General features: G+C 38.9%; 2 protein-coding genes across 2 annotated transcripts in view; both read left to right on the top strand.

The window, feature by feature from the left end:
• The window catches only part of slc22a18 (solute carrier family 22 member 18), a 200,523-nt gene that overhangs the window by 28,190 nt on the left and 158,831 nt on the right, over positions 1-13,502 (top strand). The gene's annotated exons all lie outside the window — the stretch shown is intronic.
• Positions 4,949-10,074, top strand: LOC133978571 (photoreceptor-specific nuclear receptor-like). The gene is made up of 8 exons (XM_062416839.1): positions 4,949-5,067; positions 6,258-6,361; positions 6,568-6,722; positions 6,801-6,867; positions 7,662-7,840; positions 8,411-8,651; positions 8,978-9,083; positions 9,942-10,074. Exons 2-8 carry the CDS (start codon positions 6,277-6,279, stop codon positions 10,072-10,074), a joined length of 966 nt encoding a protein of 321 aa, XP_062272823.1. The 5' UTR covers positions 4,949-5,067; positions 6,258-6,276.

Raw genomic sequence — 13,502 nt, 5'->3', positions numbered from 1 at the left:
CAGCATGACATAAATTGTAGGTCTACAGTGGAGGAAACACAAGCAGGTACCACAATAAAGAAGTGTAAATGAATTTTGAGTCTTTATCTCATCGTCTGTTTCAGAATATGCCAACTTGTCCACCTTAGCCATCTGCAAAACAACAATATCAAAGCTGTTTATGAGCTATAATGTTTGAATATCAAGTTTTTAGCCACAAATGCAAAACAATGCACAAAAGCGATGGTTGGAACCATACCTAATGTGTTTTCTGGCCCTTTTTTGAGAGATAAATGTCTCCATATCCACATCAGTAATCAGTGTGTGGATCCGTGCAGACAGCCTGCACAGCTTTGACCCCAGAAGACTAATTAACTGGTAAATCTTACAAAGGTCAACAGTGTGGTGGCCAAGGATGAAGAGAGTAGCCACCATATGGCTAAAGATGCCCACAAGAAGTGTGTCTTCACTGCTCTTTTAATCTTTTGAGCTAATTGTGTTTCTTCCCCCCCTCAGTCTTGTGTTGACTGCGGCTGGTGCCCAGGCAGACAAAATGTGGTCGAACTCTAATCTACTTAACTGCTTTCCACTTTGTTTTAACAATTATGGTCGGGCCCCTTGTTATTGTGGAGCTTGAACTCGCTGACATCAACATTAAATTTGCTCCCCAAGCAAATTTCCTACTTAGAGTTTAACGGCAATGAAACCGTCAGAGGACAGTTGTTTACATTTTCCCCCAAAATATACAGATTAGTAAATAAAGAACAAAAATGTTCAACATAAATCCTTTAAATGTGTTTTTATGTGGATGAAAGCACAACTTGAATATTGATATTTTTTACATTATAATGAATGTATTATATAGTAGTGACAATTATTACCAACTCTACAGATTACCTCTCTTTAAGTCTTTAAGCTCATCTTTTTGGTTTTCTGACCCACAAGACTGAACCTAAAACAGCTTATGCATCAATCTGTGATACAAAGGTTTACTACCTGCCCAGCACTAAAAGAGCAGGCAGACAAAGTTAAGAGACCAGCAGCTGAATAATGTTGAACACCTAATATTGCAAATAAATGGCAATTACCACGGTTTGAGTTCCTTAAAATGAAATGCCACTTATAGCTGCTAGATGCTGGCTCCAAACAATCCCTGTCTCCAATTAACTCACATTCAAAAAGTTCTAAAATAGTCAATATGGTCTCAGTCACTCAATGTGCTGGTGGTCAATTACTTCTTTATGAAAGGAAGTAATTGTTCCTTTCCTAAGATTTGATGACAGCTGTGTGGGTGTTGATTGACAGCTGTGATTGACACCTGTAGCTCTCCCTGGCTCCGAGTCGGACTATTGTTGCAATATTTCTGTGAGGTTAATATAACTTGATTACAATATGTAAACACCCATGTGTTAAGTTTATTTTATTTATATGGCACTTTAAAAAGCAAACAGACTTTGAGTCAGACATATGTAGCACACAAGACCGTAGCCAGGATTTTTCAAATAACGAGGTCAAAAATGAGACTACAATTTATATGACTGTTGGGTTTAATCCATGATGGATTTATACTGCTTTCTTGCTGTGCATTTCTCAATCATGGTCATTCTTGTGGTCCGGTTCTTTCTTATCATTTCCAATTGTGCAACTTAAATCAACTCCTATTTCAGTATTCTACAACTTCCATGGTTGTATATTTAAAAATTATAACTGCAATATATTATTTTCTTAGTTTGTTCTTAAAATGTGGAATGAAGCACGGCCTGCTGGGAAAGGGAGAAAAGGGCTCATCCAATGAATGAACAGTTTGCAAAATCGGGTCAAGTCCAATTCACAAATGTAGACAACATATTTCTGGCGATTTCAAGGCTTCACTCCACCGCTGGCTATAGCCGGATACTTTCGTTTTGACATGGCAGCGGAATCTTCAAGTATGTGTCACATGACGGTCCGTTGATGCAAGGACAATTGTCTCGTCGGCTATTTTCACTTCACAATTAAACAAAACTTCAAGAAAAAAATACCGAGGACATGACCTCGGTGTCCTCAATGGTAGCTACGGCCATGGTAGCACATACAAGAATTATGGTAGCGTTAGCTTGGGTCCGATGCAGCCGGGCATGTTTCCAGAACATTAAAGAAAACTCCTTATATGGAAAGTTTTGGCTCCAAATTGTAAAGAAGGCGCCAACCATGAGCTGCAAACCTGAACCGGCTCCAGTGAAAATCAGTGGGTGACGTCACACCTCCTTATGTCCATCTTTATATACAATCTATGGTAGCAACTTAGGCTTGATATTTTTCTCAGGAATGACTTAAAACAAAAACCAGACCTAAAATCAGATTAAATGTTGGACTTACATTCATCAGGTAGCAAGAAACATGACTCCTAATGAACTTTAATGATACTGTGTGTCAGATTTAAGCAGCAAAAAACATGTCAGATGTTTCAGCTTTCAGCTTGTTCCTCTGCCAAGCAGTAACAAAAAAAAGAAAAAAGAATTAATTAAGCGTTCATATGTCCAGTCTATGATCAGTCATGGGTGCAGTTACTAACACGTGTTACGAGCACAGAACAAACAGCAAACAGAAAAACAACAACAAAGAGTCAGTGCGGATGCCAGCGCACAGATGTCAGAAACGTGGCAGCTCGCGTCCTCTTCACATTAAGATCATTCACTTGAATCATTCAACTGTGTGAAGAAACAAACGATGAAAACAAGCAGAAAGTTGCACTAACGTTAAACCACGATCGTACCGTCATTAACAGCAGAAAGCCTGCTCAACACCTGCTTTGAACTGAACTGAGAACCCTGTGCTTTTAAAAGGGATCCTCCATGATTGTTCCTCTATAGACTTTTTTTTACAAAGATAAAAGGAAATAGTGTTTTAATGGTTGCTTTGCTTTTGTTTTTGATGCCTCTCTGGTCTTAATCATAGCAATAAAGTACAGTGTTTTTAATTTAGCCCCAGATTGTCTGACGTTTTTGGTAAACAACAAGTCAATTCCCTTCGAATGTGATTACAAGGCTGCACATTTCATATTCTCTCCCTAAAGGTTTTGTACAGTGGTTCCCGGCTTGCTCTGGTCCCTCAGTCTCCTGTTTGCTGCAGCCGAATAGCTCCACCTATGTAAATGGAACATGTATGATGATTCCACCTTCTTAATAATACATGGGAGACCCTCATGAATGAGCTAAATTAGTGCCGACCAAAATATCAGCCATTCAAAATTCTATTATTCCCCTCTGTGACCCATTCTCCTGTCGGCCGGAGGGGAAGCGGATGATCTCTAGTTTGTCAAAAAAAGACCGAAATGGGAGTTAATAGGCAGCTCCTGAGCAAACACTGGGAGTCATTATGAATGGGAGGCAATCACACAGATCAAATATACAGCAAGGGGGGAAATGGAGCTGTAATTTCAGAGAAAAAAAAAAAAGAATTAAAGGAAAGGAGGAGGAAATACAAATTGAAGAGGCTGGTAAATATAATAATGTGCGCCTCATGTAATCGTCCCTTTAAAACGCAGATACCGAAGAGGAGTGTTGACTGATGGATGCCCTGGTGGACAGAGGAGACGAAGCTGGATGGGTCTAAAGTTACAACTCCTCTCTGCTTGAGTTTTAGCAGTCGTCGCCGTTGCTGGTTTTTCCTCGTTCCTCTCCTGTTTTTGTTTGTACTATCGACGAGGAGGAAACCCGCATCTGAGCAGCAAAACCAATGTTCTGGCAATGTGACTGATTGATCCAGTAGGTGCACAGTAAAGATTAAGAGTATGACAAATAAGCATGCTGCTTACACAGCGCTTGGGGCTAATCCTCCCCTCAACCCCCCCCCCCACATGGCTCCCTTTTGAGGAGCTGCCACGGAGGAGCACCCACAGACAGTGACGGACCCCGACGGCCTGTGAGAGCACACGCAACCTGTTGACTTGCAACAAGTGTGAGCTTCATGGCTGGACCCAAGCCCATCTGCATCTCCACACTGTAGAGGCTCTGCAGGGGACTCAACCTACCATCTGCACACTGAGAGGCAACCAGAGGCCCACGTTTGTTCACTTTGCTGCAACAAACTGAAGAGGAACTTGAACTATTTTGATCCTGGACGTTGTATTTTGAATATTTCCGAACCCCAGAGAGGAGGCGGAACACTTTACAACAACATCGTCTTGTCTCAGTATCAGTCAAGGAGTTATTTTTTTTTAAAGTGAGAAATGATGGAAGAACACCTATCGAAGATCTCCATGATGCAGTCCTCTTCGCCCACGGAGTCGTCTGGGAGTGGCGGGACTGACGACAGTAGAGGAGGTGAGAGCTTTACTGTGTTATGATCTTCAGGAGCAACAGGTGCCTGAGAGCTGGGATGCAAACAGGGCCTGTGTTTCTATTTGAAATACTCAGTTTTGTGGTTTCTATCTGTTTAATATTTAACCACACAGGCATGAAGTAAAATTACAACATCATGACTATGTGCATAAATCATTTCTGATTAACATAAAAACAAAGAGCTGGCAGCTTCAAGTTCACATTTTCTGAAAATAAACATACTTGATTAAAGCAGTGCAAGGTTAAAATAAATATTTATTACATAACTGTAAGCAAAGCTATCTGAATTTATTTATAATTAATTGGTTTATTTAGATTAATTTCAGTATCCCTGCATCATTTGTGTTAGTTGTTAATCTGCCTCCAGCCATTTATTGTTTAAATTTCATAATCATCCACTAAATGAGATTTTCAGTCCTGAACGGCTGTTGCAATATTGACTCGTGTGCTTCTGTGAGGCCCGCTGAGCTTCATGCAGACGGAGCTCACGGCCACAGATGGCAGGCACACATGTATGAAACAATACCACGTTAAATGAATGGCAACTAACTGACCTGCTCCTGTGTGTGTATGTGTGTGTGTGTGTGTGTGTGTGTGACCATGTTTGACTCACAGCCAAGAGTCCAGCTCCAGGAAAAGCTCTGAGCCCGGCCCTGGTCTGCAAAGTGTGCGGCGACACCAGCAGCGGGAAACACTACGGCATCTACGCCTGCAACGGCTGCAGCGGCTTCTTCAAACGCAGCGTGAGGAGGAGACTCATTTACAGGCAAGTTCAAAGAAGCAACTCTCATGTCAGATATCTGTACTTCAGTCTGAGCTTTTGGGTTTTTCTATTTAATATGTCCAGATGTCAAGATACACAATGTTCCCATGTGAAGGTGAAGTGCATTATGGGTAACGGAGGCACATTCAAAGTGTAAAGATGACATAATTTTCAGCTTTTTATTCAACACATTTTCAAAGCTTTAACTTAATTTATATGGAACAAAATCCATATATTTTGTATAATATTAGACAATAAATGTCACATAACACAATAATTGCCATACATGTTCACTTAAAGGCATAATTCTTGATCCAAGTGTAAAAAAAAAAGTGTAGTGTCACACATCAAAATTCAAATAACTGGAAACTGTTATTGATCTCAAATTGATTGACAGATCTCATAAGACAAAGACTAACAACAAACTAAAAACAAAACCTAAATTATTGATCTTTTCTAATTCTGATTAAAAGTATTTCTTGTAAACTAGATTTTTTTTTCTTCAATAATGACCAGAAAAAAAAAAAAAAAATGCTTATTTTACATCTACAGGTCCAGTTTTACGATGGCTTCTGTGTGTAACCGTAATAATTTATGGTTAAAAAAAATTACAGATCGAACCTTTAAAAGCGCGATTTGTAACTTTTTTTTTGTTCCTACTGTAATTTTGTCAATATTCCTTTAAATTCACATAAATAAATATTTGACTAATTGAATTTATCAAGTAATCGTAACCGAAAAAACATGTTTTATTTGAATATTAACAAATGTAGACTACTCTTTAAAAGCACCACAAACATTAAATACTAAATATTTTGTTGTTGTTCAGTGTGTCTAATAAAGTCCTGACGGTCACTTTGGCTCCAATCATTATATACATAATCTTTTAAGTTTTTGGTGGTGGAGCTGTTTGTTTACATTTAAATCACAGATTCTATCTTTAAATTCACTGTAAGTCATTTAAAAAAAAAGGTTAGGTTATCATTTATTTCAAGTTCTGGGTTAAGATTAAGGTCCATATGGTCCAAAATGTTCCATGCAGTTATTGACAGATGGCTTTTTTATTTCCATACAAATCAGAATGAATTTCAGATACATTTCAGTCAATGAGAAAATAAATGAAATATCCAGTATGGTATTTATGTTACTGTTGAGTCGACTCTCCCTTTAAAATCATTACTGTGGGTTTACAGGTGCCAGGCCGGTACAGGAATGTGTCCAGTCGACAAAGCTCATCGTAACCAGTGCCAGGCATGTCGGCTGAAGAAGTGCCTGCAGGCGGGCATGAATAAAGATGGTAAGTGTGTGGAATTATATTTAACATGTAGAAAAAACATCAGAGGATGTTAAAAGGCAGAGGTTCACTTATGAAACTGTGTGAAGTTAAAATCAAAACTATAGAGATCATATATAATTTCTTGGCGCCTTTTTTTCCCGCCCTTTTTGGTTTCCTCTTTGTTCATCTTTACTTTCATCTCTTCCCCGTCCTCATCCTCCCTATAGCCGTGCAGAACGAGAGGCAGCCCCGCAGCACAGCTCAGGTCCGTCTGGACTCCATCGACGTGGATCCTGAGAAGGACCACCTGGCCACCACACGAGAGCCCACTTCCTCCTCCTCTTCTTCTTCCTCCTCCTCTTCTTCCTCCTCGGGGGGTTCTGTCATCACGTGGCCCCACATCACCTCGTCCATGTCCATTACCTCGTCTGTCGCCACCCAGCGCTGCGTCAGTCCGCAGAATAACCACCGCTTCATGGCCAGCCTCATGACGGCCGAGACCTGCGCCAAGCTGGAGCCCGAAGACGGTGAGGAGGGTTTGATATTTGAGAGCTAAAGCTGGCAAATAATTCAGATAAGACAAAAAGGTTTCACTTTAAATTTAGTGTGCAACTTTAATGAGTGTTGGCCACCTCAGATGTTCAATCCAAACCTGTCAGGAGTCCGATATTTTAAGACCATGGGATCATTGTTAACGCAACTTTACTGAGATAAGACAAGACATGATGCATGAGGGGATTATTCAGTAGAGAGAGAGGGGGGGTGGAGGGGTTGATCCAAAATGTGTGACGCTTTTATCTCCACCTACTAATACAGAGTGAGGTCACCGTGAAACATACGCTGATTTCAGGAAGGAAAATGAACTATGTTTCATTTAACGAGACTAATATCTACAACTATTCGTGTGTCAGCATGCTTACATATTAACATTTAGTTAACAGCAACGAGAGTTCTGCACTGAACTTGAACCAATTGAACCAAGCCTGCACCCGTGTCTTTAAGATCCAACTTGACTAAACCTGGCATATAGACCCAAGGCTTTACTTTTGCTCTATTTGATCCATTACTGACCGTTAGCTTGTCAATTTTGTGGGAAACTTTGCCCCTGTCTCTGTTCTCATTCAGCATTCTGTATTATCTGCACGATAAATGGATGCAGACAGTTGTGGCACAGTTAAGGAGAAAATAACCAAAATTGAATGCAACCCAAACCCATAACAAAACGACCACAGATTGGATAGCGGAACATAAACTGAACCAAACTGAAGTGGGATCATCTCTTCTTGCACTCGTCATTCTAAACTCGTCATTTGTGTTTCAGTGGACGAGAACATCGACGTGACCAGCAACGAGCCAGAGCGAGCGTCCTCGGAGTACCACATGGCTCTGTACCCGTCCAGCTCAGAAAACGTGTACGAGACCTCAGCGAGGCTCCTCTTTATGTCGGTGAAGTGGGCCAAAAACCTGCCGGTGTTTTCCAACCTGCCCTTCAGAGACCAGGTGAGACTCACCTCTCCTCAGTCTTTACTTGGAAGATATTATTCATATATTTAAGGCGTACTGGAGCTTACAGTCCTTCAGCTTGTTTTCTTTTTTTAAAGATCTGAAATACTGTAATTGTAAAAATGATGTAAAGAAATAGAAACATAACACATGTAACAGCATCTCACTCTATTTTCACTGTAAAATATCTTGATTTTGGGTTAGGGTTTTTTTTTAATGTTCAACAGAGTAAGAAACATTAAAACCTTTTCTGATTTAAAAATTATTTTGGCTTTGAAAACTGTGGAATCCTCACTAGGAGAAAAAAACAGTTATGTATTGTTGGAAAAAAAGAAAAATAATTTTTCTTTTTTAAAGTTGAAGGATATCTCATAATTTTGACTCATCATACATTTTCATTTTTAGGTGGAAAAGTGTGACTAAATATGTCATTTTTCTGGCAGGAATGAGCTCCCATATATTTGTTCGTAACTCCTTTGACTTAACTAAAATCAAAGCTGCATTTCTGAGCTCCTGAATCATTTCAGTACGTTATTCACCTCCTTCCTCTTCTTCGTCTCCCACCAGGTCATCCTGCTGGAGGAGGCGTGGAGCGAGCTCTTCCTGCTCTGTGCCATCCAGTGGTCTCTGCCGCTGGACAGCTGCCCGCTGCTCTCTCTGCCAGACCTCTGCCCCGGCATGCAGGGAAAAACCAGCTACACCAGTCTGGACCTGCGCCTCCTGCAGGAGGTCTTCACCCGCTTCAAAGCCCTCGCCGTCGACCCCACAGAGTTCGCCTGCCTGAAGGCCATCGTGCTCTTTAAACCAGGTGAGGAGCTGCAACTAACACTTCCACCAGGCAGATTACTATTAAACACAATGTTGATATTCATGATGCAATCATTTTACTTATTTTCTCTATTGTTGCATTAGAGTTTTACTTTGTACAACATATTTTATGACCTTTTTTTACTTTCATTATTAAATTAGCCTTTCCCAAAAGGCCATTTATCTTGCAGCCAGATGAAGCATTAAATGCACATAGACATCAACACAGAATGCATAAAACCTACCACAAAGTTACAGATAGATCATAAATAAAGCATTTTTGTGTTAATTATTTTGACTCATGTTGGTGTTTCTTTGTGTCCACAGAGACTCGCGGTCTGAAAGATCCAGAACAAGTGGAGAACCTGCAGGATCAGTCTCACGTGATGCTGGGACAACACATCCGCTCGCACTACCCCAGTCAACCCGCAAGGTAAAATCCTGCCTCTTAACATAACACCAAAAAAAATCCACCTTTAAACACTTCTGTTAAATCTCATTATTAACTGGTGGCGTTCACTGTGACTGAATCGTTGTTAAATTCAGCTATGAGATATAATAACTGTAAAAATGGGAATTACCCCTTTACTCAGTGTCCTAATCCTTTCCTTCAAATCTAACAGTAAAAATCAGTTTCTGTCTTTTCTTTTTCTGCAATTAATTTCTCTTTTGAATGATAATGAAACTCTTATTGTTTGATATTGAAGGACAAATGACAAAACTGTTTATTGTGGATGTTACATGACACAAATAATCTTATTTTATATTAAAGAATTGTTTAAAATTTACCAGGTAAAGTAAATATAAAGTCCTTAGTTTTTGGAGCTTATGTTTCGAGATGAAGGGGCACTAATACTAAATCATGGAGTCTGCCCTTTTTTATTTAATTTTTCTTTCTTTCTGTGCTTTTTATTGTAGTTTGTTGCTGTTCTGTATATTTGCACATTATAAACTGAATTTAAGAAAACTCAACTCACAAAAGAATGGCAGAATTGGACCTAAAAAATGTCACATCGTTGAATCATTATTTAAACTTTCTGCTATCAAACATCACACATATTTATCTTGAAATTATGTTGTTTTATAAATAATTGTGCAGGACTAAAATAATACACCAAAAAATACACCACCAAACAACAAAACGGGTCCAAAGTGGCATCGATAGTGTGCAACAGTGTTTCAAGATGGATTTTTTCTTTAAATTTACCACTAAAAAAAGATTTATAACAGATTTAACTGCAGCAATTTATTGATTCTTAATATTTCCTGTTTCTTGTTTTTCTTATTTTAGGTTTGGAAAGCTGCTCCTTCTTCTTCCCTCTTTGCGTTTTGTGAACTCAGAGCGGATAGAGCTGCTGTTCTTCCACAGGACCATTGGAAACACTCCCATGGAGAAGCTGCTGTGTGACATGTTCAAAAACTAAAAAACCCAGAAAACCCCCCATGCAGTCATCAATAACCTCCCGATTCGGAGGAAACGATAATCGACAGATATTTGCTTTGTATTCTGTATACATATCAGAGATTCTGCATGCTGTTATTTTTTTAAAAGGCCACTTTATTATTTGTTTGTTGTTTCCACGTCAGGTCAAAATGAAGAATGCAATTCAGTTCTTGTCTTGATGCTTGCTGTCTATTTGTATCATATTTAGACTTTGATTTGTGTCTGAAGTGACTCACGATCACATATTGTCTTTAGTGTTTCTCTATTTTTGTCTCTTATTTGTGTGAAAATTACGATGCAGATCTTTATTTGTTTGATGATAGATGGACTGTATATTCCCTGCTGTCATTTATGTGACTGTTGTATTCATGTTGTCATGCCTTCATAAAGCGAAAGATGCTTCAAAATGTTTTTTGAGCCTATTTTTATGAGATTGCAACACTTCACATGAGTAATGAAGGGAAACGGCTGCCTTGTGCACAATTTACAGGAGCACATATTTGAATAAATTAATTTTATTTTAAATTAATTGGCAAACTATAAGGATGTAAATATTTATCAGTGTGTTAGTTACAGTGAAAAGGTGCAGGCAGGCTGGTTGGAGGAGTATTACAGAGAGCTAAACTTTCATTACTGCCAAGCATTTTTTATTTATTTGGATTTTATCTCGAACAATAACAATCCATCGAAAAGCATCAAAATAAAATATCACAAAATAATAATGTTCGAGAGGGAACAGGAGGAAGCAGAAAGCTTATCTAGTCCTGTCCCCTCTTCACATCATCATAAAATACAAAACAACAAAAAAATAAAATAAAATACAAAACAATGAAAGAAATAATAGAATAAATAAAACAACAAAACAATCAACAAAAATCAAGGCATACTGACCCTAACCCTGGTTTGGTTTGTCTTTTTCTAATAATATTATTTAATATATTCCATATACCTTTTACATTGTTTGATTGGACAGTTTTTGCATATGTCTAAAAATAATTCATATGCTTTATTAACATCAGTTTCTTCACAAACTTCTTTCCAATTATAATTAATTAAATCATTCCTAAATGCAACTATAGATTCCTCAGATCTTACTCTCCTGTATTTAACTTCATTACACTCCCAGTTCCTTTTATAGTTACATTCATAAATCGCATAGACAGGCAGATGATCACTAATGTCATTAACTAATAATCCGCTTAAAGTATTACTCTCCATATTGTTTGTGAATATATTGTCAATCAGAGTGGCACCGTGAGATGTTATTCTGGTTGGCTTTGTAATTGTTGGAAATAAACTCATACTATACATCGCTTCTACAAATTCATCCATCATTTTATGCTTGTTGGGATTCAACAAGTTTATGTTAAAATCCCCACAGACATATTTGACTTTTTGCTTTTCTTTAGTGAATACCCTTTCCATATTTTCTATAAAGATTTCAATGTTCGACCCAGGTTTCCTATACACACAACTGACAATGACATTTTTCTTTTTTTTCATACATATTTCTATAGTAATGCATTCCATTACATCATCAATGATTACTGACATATTGTCCACAACCTTATAAGTGAGGCCTTTGTCAACAAATAGAGCCACGCCTCCTCCAATTTTGCTCCCTCTATTAATAAAATTAAGCAAAAAATCTGTACCTCTCTCTTCGTTAAGCCATGTTTCTGAGATGGCTATAATGTTAAAAGGCTTTCTGAACTGCGTTAGATATTCTTTTATACTTTGGAAGTTTGCATATAAACTTCTGCTGTTAAAATGAATAATATTTATCCCATGTTCAACAGTAATTTTATTATTAAACTGCTTCTCTGTACTAACTGTGATGACTTTCTGTGCAAAAAAAGGGTTGCGCCCGGTTCAGGCCAAAGTGGAGGTAATTCAACAATTCCCTGTCCCCAACACCGAGAAAGAACTGATGCGGATCCTTGGCCTGGCAGGTTACTATCGTGGGTTTTGTCGGAATTTTTCCACCATTGTAGCTCCCTTGACAGACCTGCTTAAGGCAAAAGTGAAGTTCCTTTGGTGTCCTGAGTGCCAGTCAGCCTTTGAATCAGTTAAGACTCTCCTGTGTGCTTCGCCTGTGTTAGCTGCCCCGCAGTTTGATAAACCTTTTAAGCTCCATGTTGATGCTAGTAACGTTGGGGCGGGTGCAGTTTTGCTACAGGACAGATCAGGAGTTTACAGGCAAGTCAGTTTTTTCTCAAGGAAATTCCATTCTTACCAAAGAAATTACTCAGTGGTTGAAAAAGAGGCTTTCTGTGATTGCTCTGCTTGGTTGGCCTGCTTGTCCTTGTTCTCTTTTCTTTCCAGGAAGTATCAAGCAGATCAAGATCATCAGGCTGAATGAGTTCACCTGGGCTGAGGGTTGGCCCACCTTTATGAAACTAGCTGGCCTACTCAGTCTCTCTCTCTCTCTCTACCAGCAACAGAACCCTGTTTCTTTGTTTGCTTTATTTGATTAATTTATGTACATAAGTTGATTTAATAAATTACTTTGGTTTTGGTTTAACTTAACGGTGTGTTCTCCTGAGTGTTGTTATGAATTTCGATTCAGTTCATGACATAACCAAAAAACATCACTGGGTCTACAAGGCACCACAGCCCTTCTCTGACTGCCTAGGCAGTGTAAAACCCCTCCATTTAAAGACTTAGCCCGTCCCACTGGACCATACCACCTTTAATTGGAATCAATTAAGTAACCACTTAACCCCACAGGTCAATTTCCACATCTGAAATCATTATCAAATCTATTTACACCCATTTGCCACACAAAGGCGCAGCAAGCCAGAATGTGGTGGGAAAAGTGCCCGTGTCACTGTCATTTTTCTTTTCCAGAAAAGATATGAAATTAATATGAAAACTCACATTAATGATATACTGTGTATATAGCTAGGGGGTTGATTTGGGATATCACAAAACTGCACACCTAGTTCTCTTATCAAATCTTTTATATGTGATTTGCGTTAGATCCTATGAATATGTATACATTTTTGTTTTTTTTTACATTTTTATTTCATTCATATGGACGTAATGTACAGTACCAGTCAAAAGTTTGGACACACTGCTCAATGCAAGACTAGTGGGCTCATGACAGCTGAGAGGAAAAAGCTTACAGCACCTGGTATTCCCAGGAGGTCTCCCATCCCAGTACTAACCAGGCCCGACCCTGCTTAGCTTCTGAGATCAGACGAGATCGACGAGATTTTCTGTGGAGAAACACACAGCTGTAATGATTGCAGAGTTGTTTCTCAGGCTATTTGTGTACATGCGCGTATAAGATGATTGCAGGCTTTTTACAGGCTGTAACAGTGACAACTGGAACCCTCAAAACTACTTGGAAAGTGAGGCATCTCAGTGCCACCTCTCTGCCCTGCATACAGACACAGCTGGAAT

Source organism: Scomber scombrus, chromosome 1, assembly GCF_963691925.1.
Source record: "Scomber scombrus chromosome 1, fScoSco1.1, whole genome shotgun sequence".
Classification (NCBI taxonomy): domain Eukaryota; kingdom Metazoa; phylum Chordata; class Actinopteri; order Scombriformes; family Scombridae; genus Scomber; species Scomber scombrus.
Note: the sequence above shows the minus strand (reverse complement) of the source record. Positions and strands in the feature narration are given on the sequence as shown.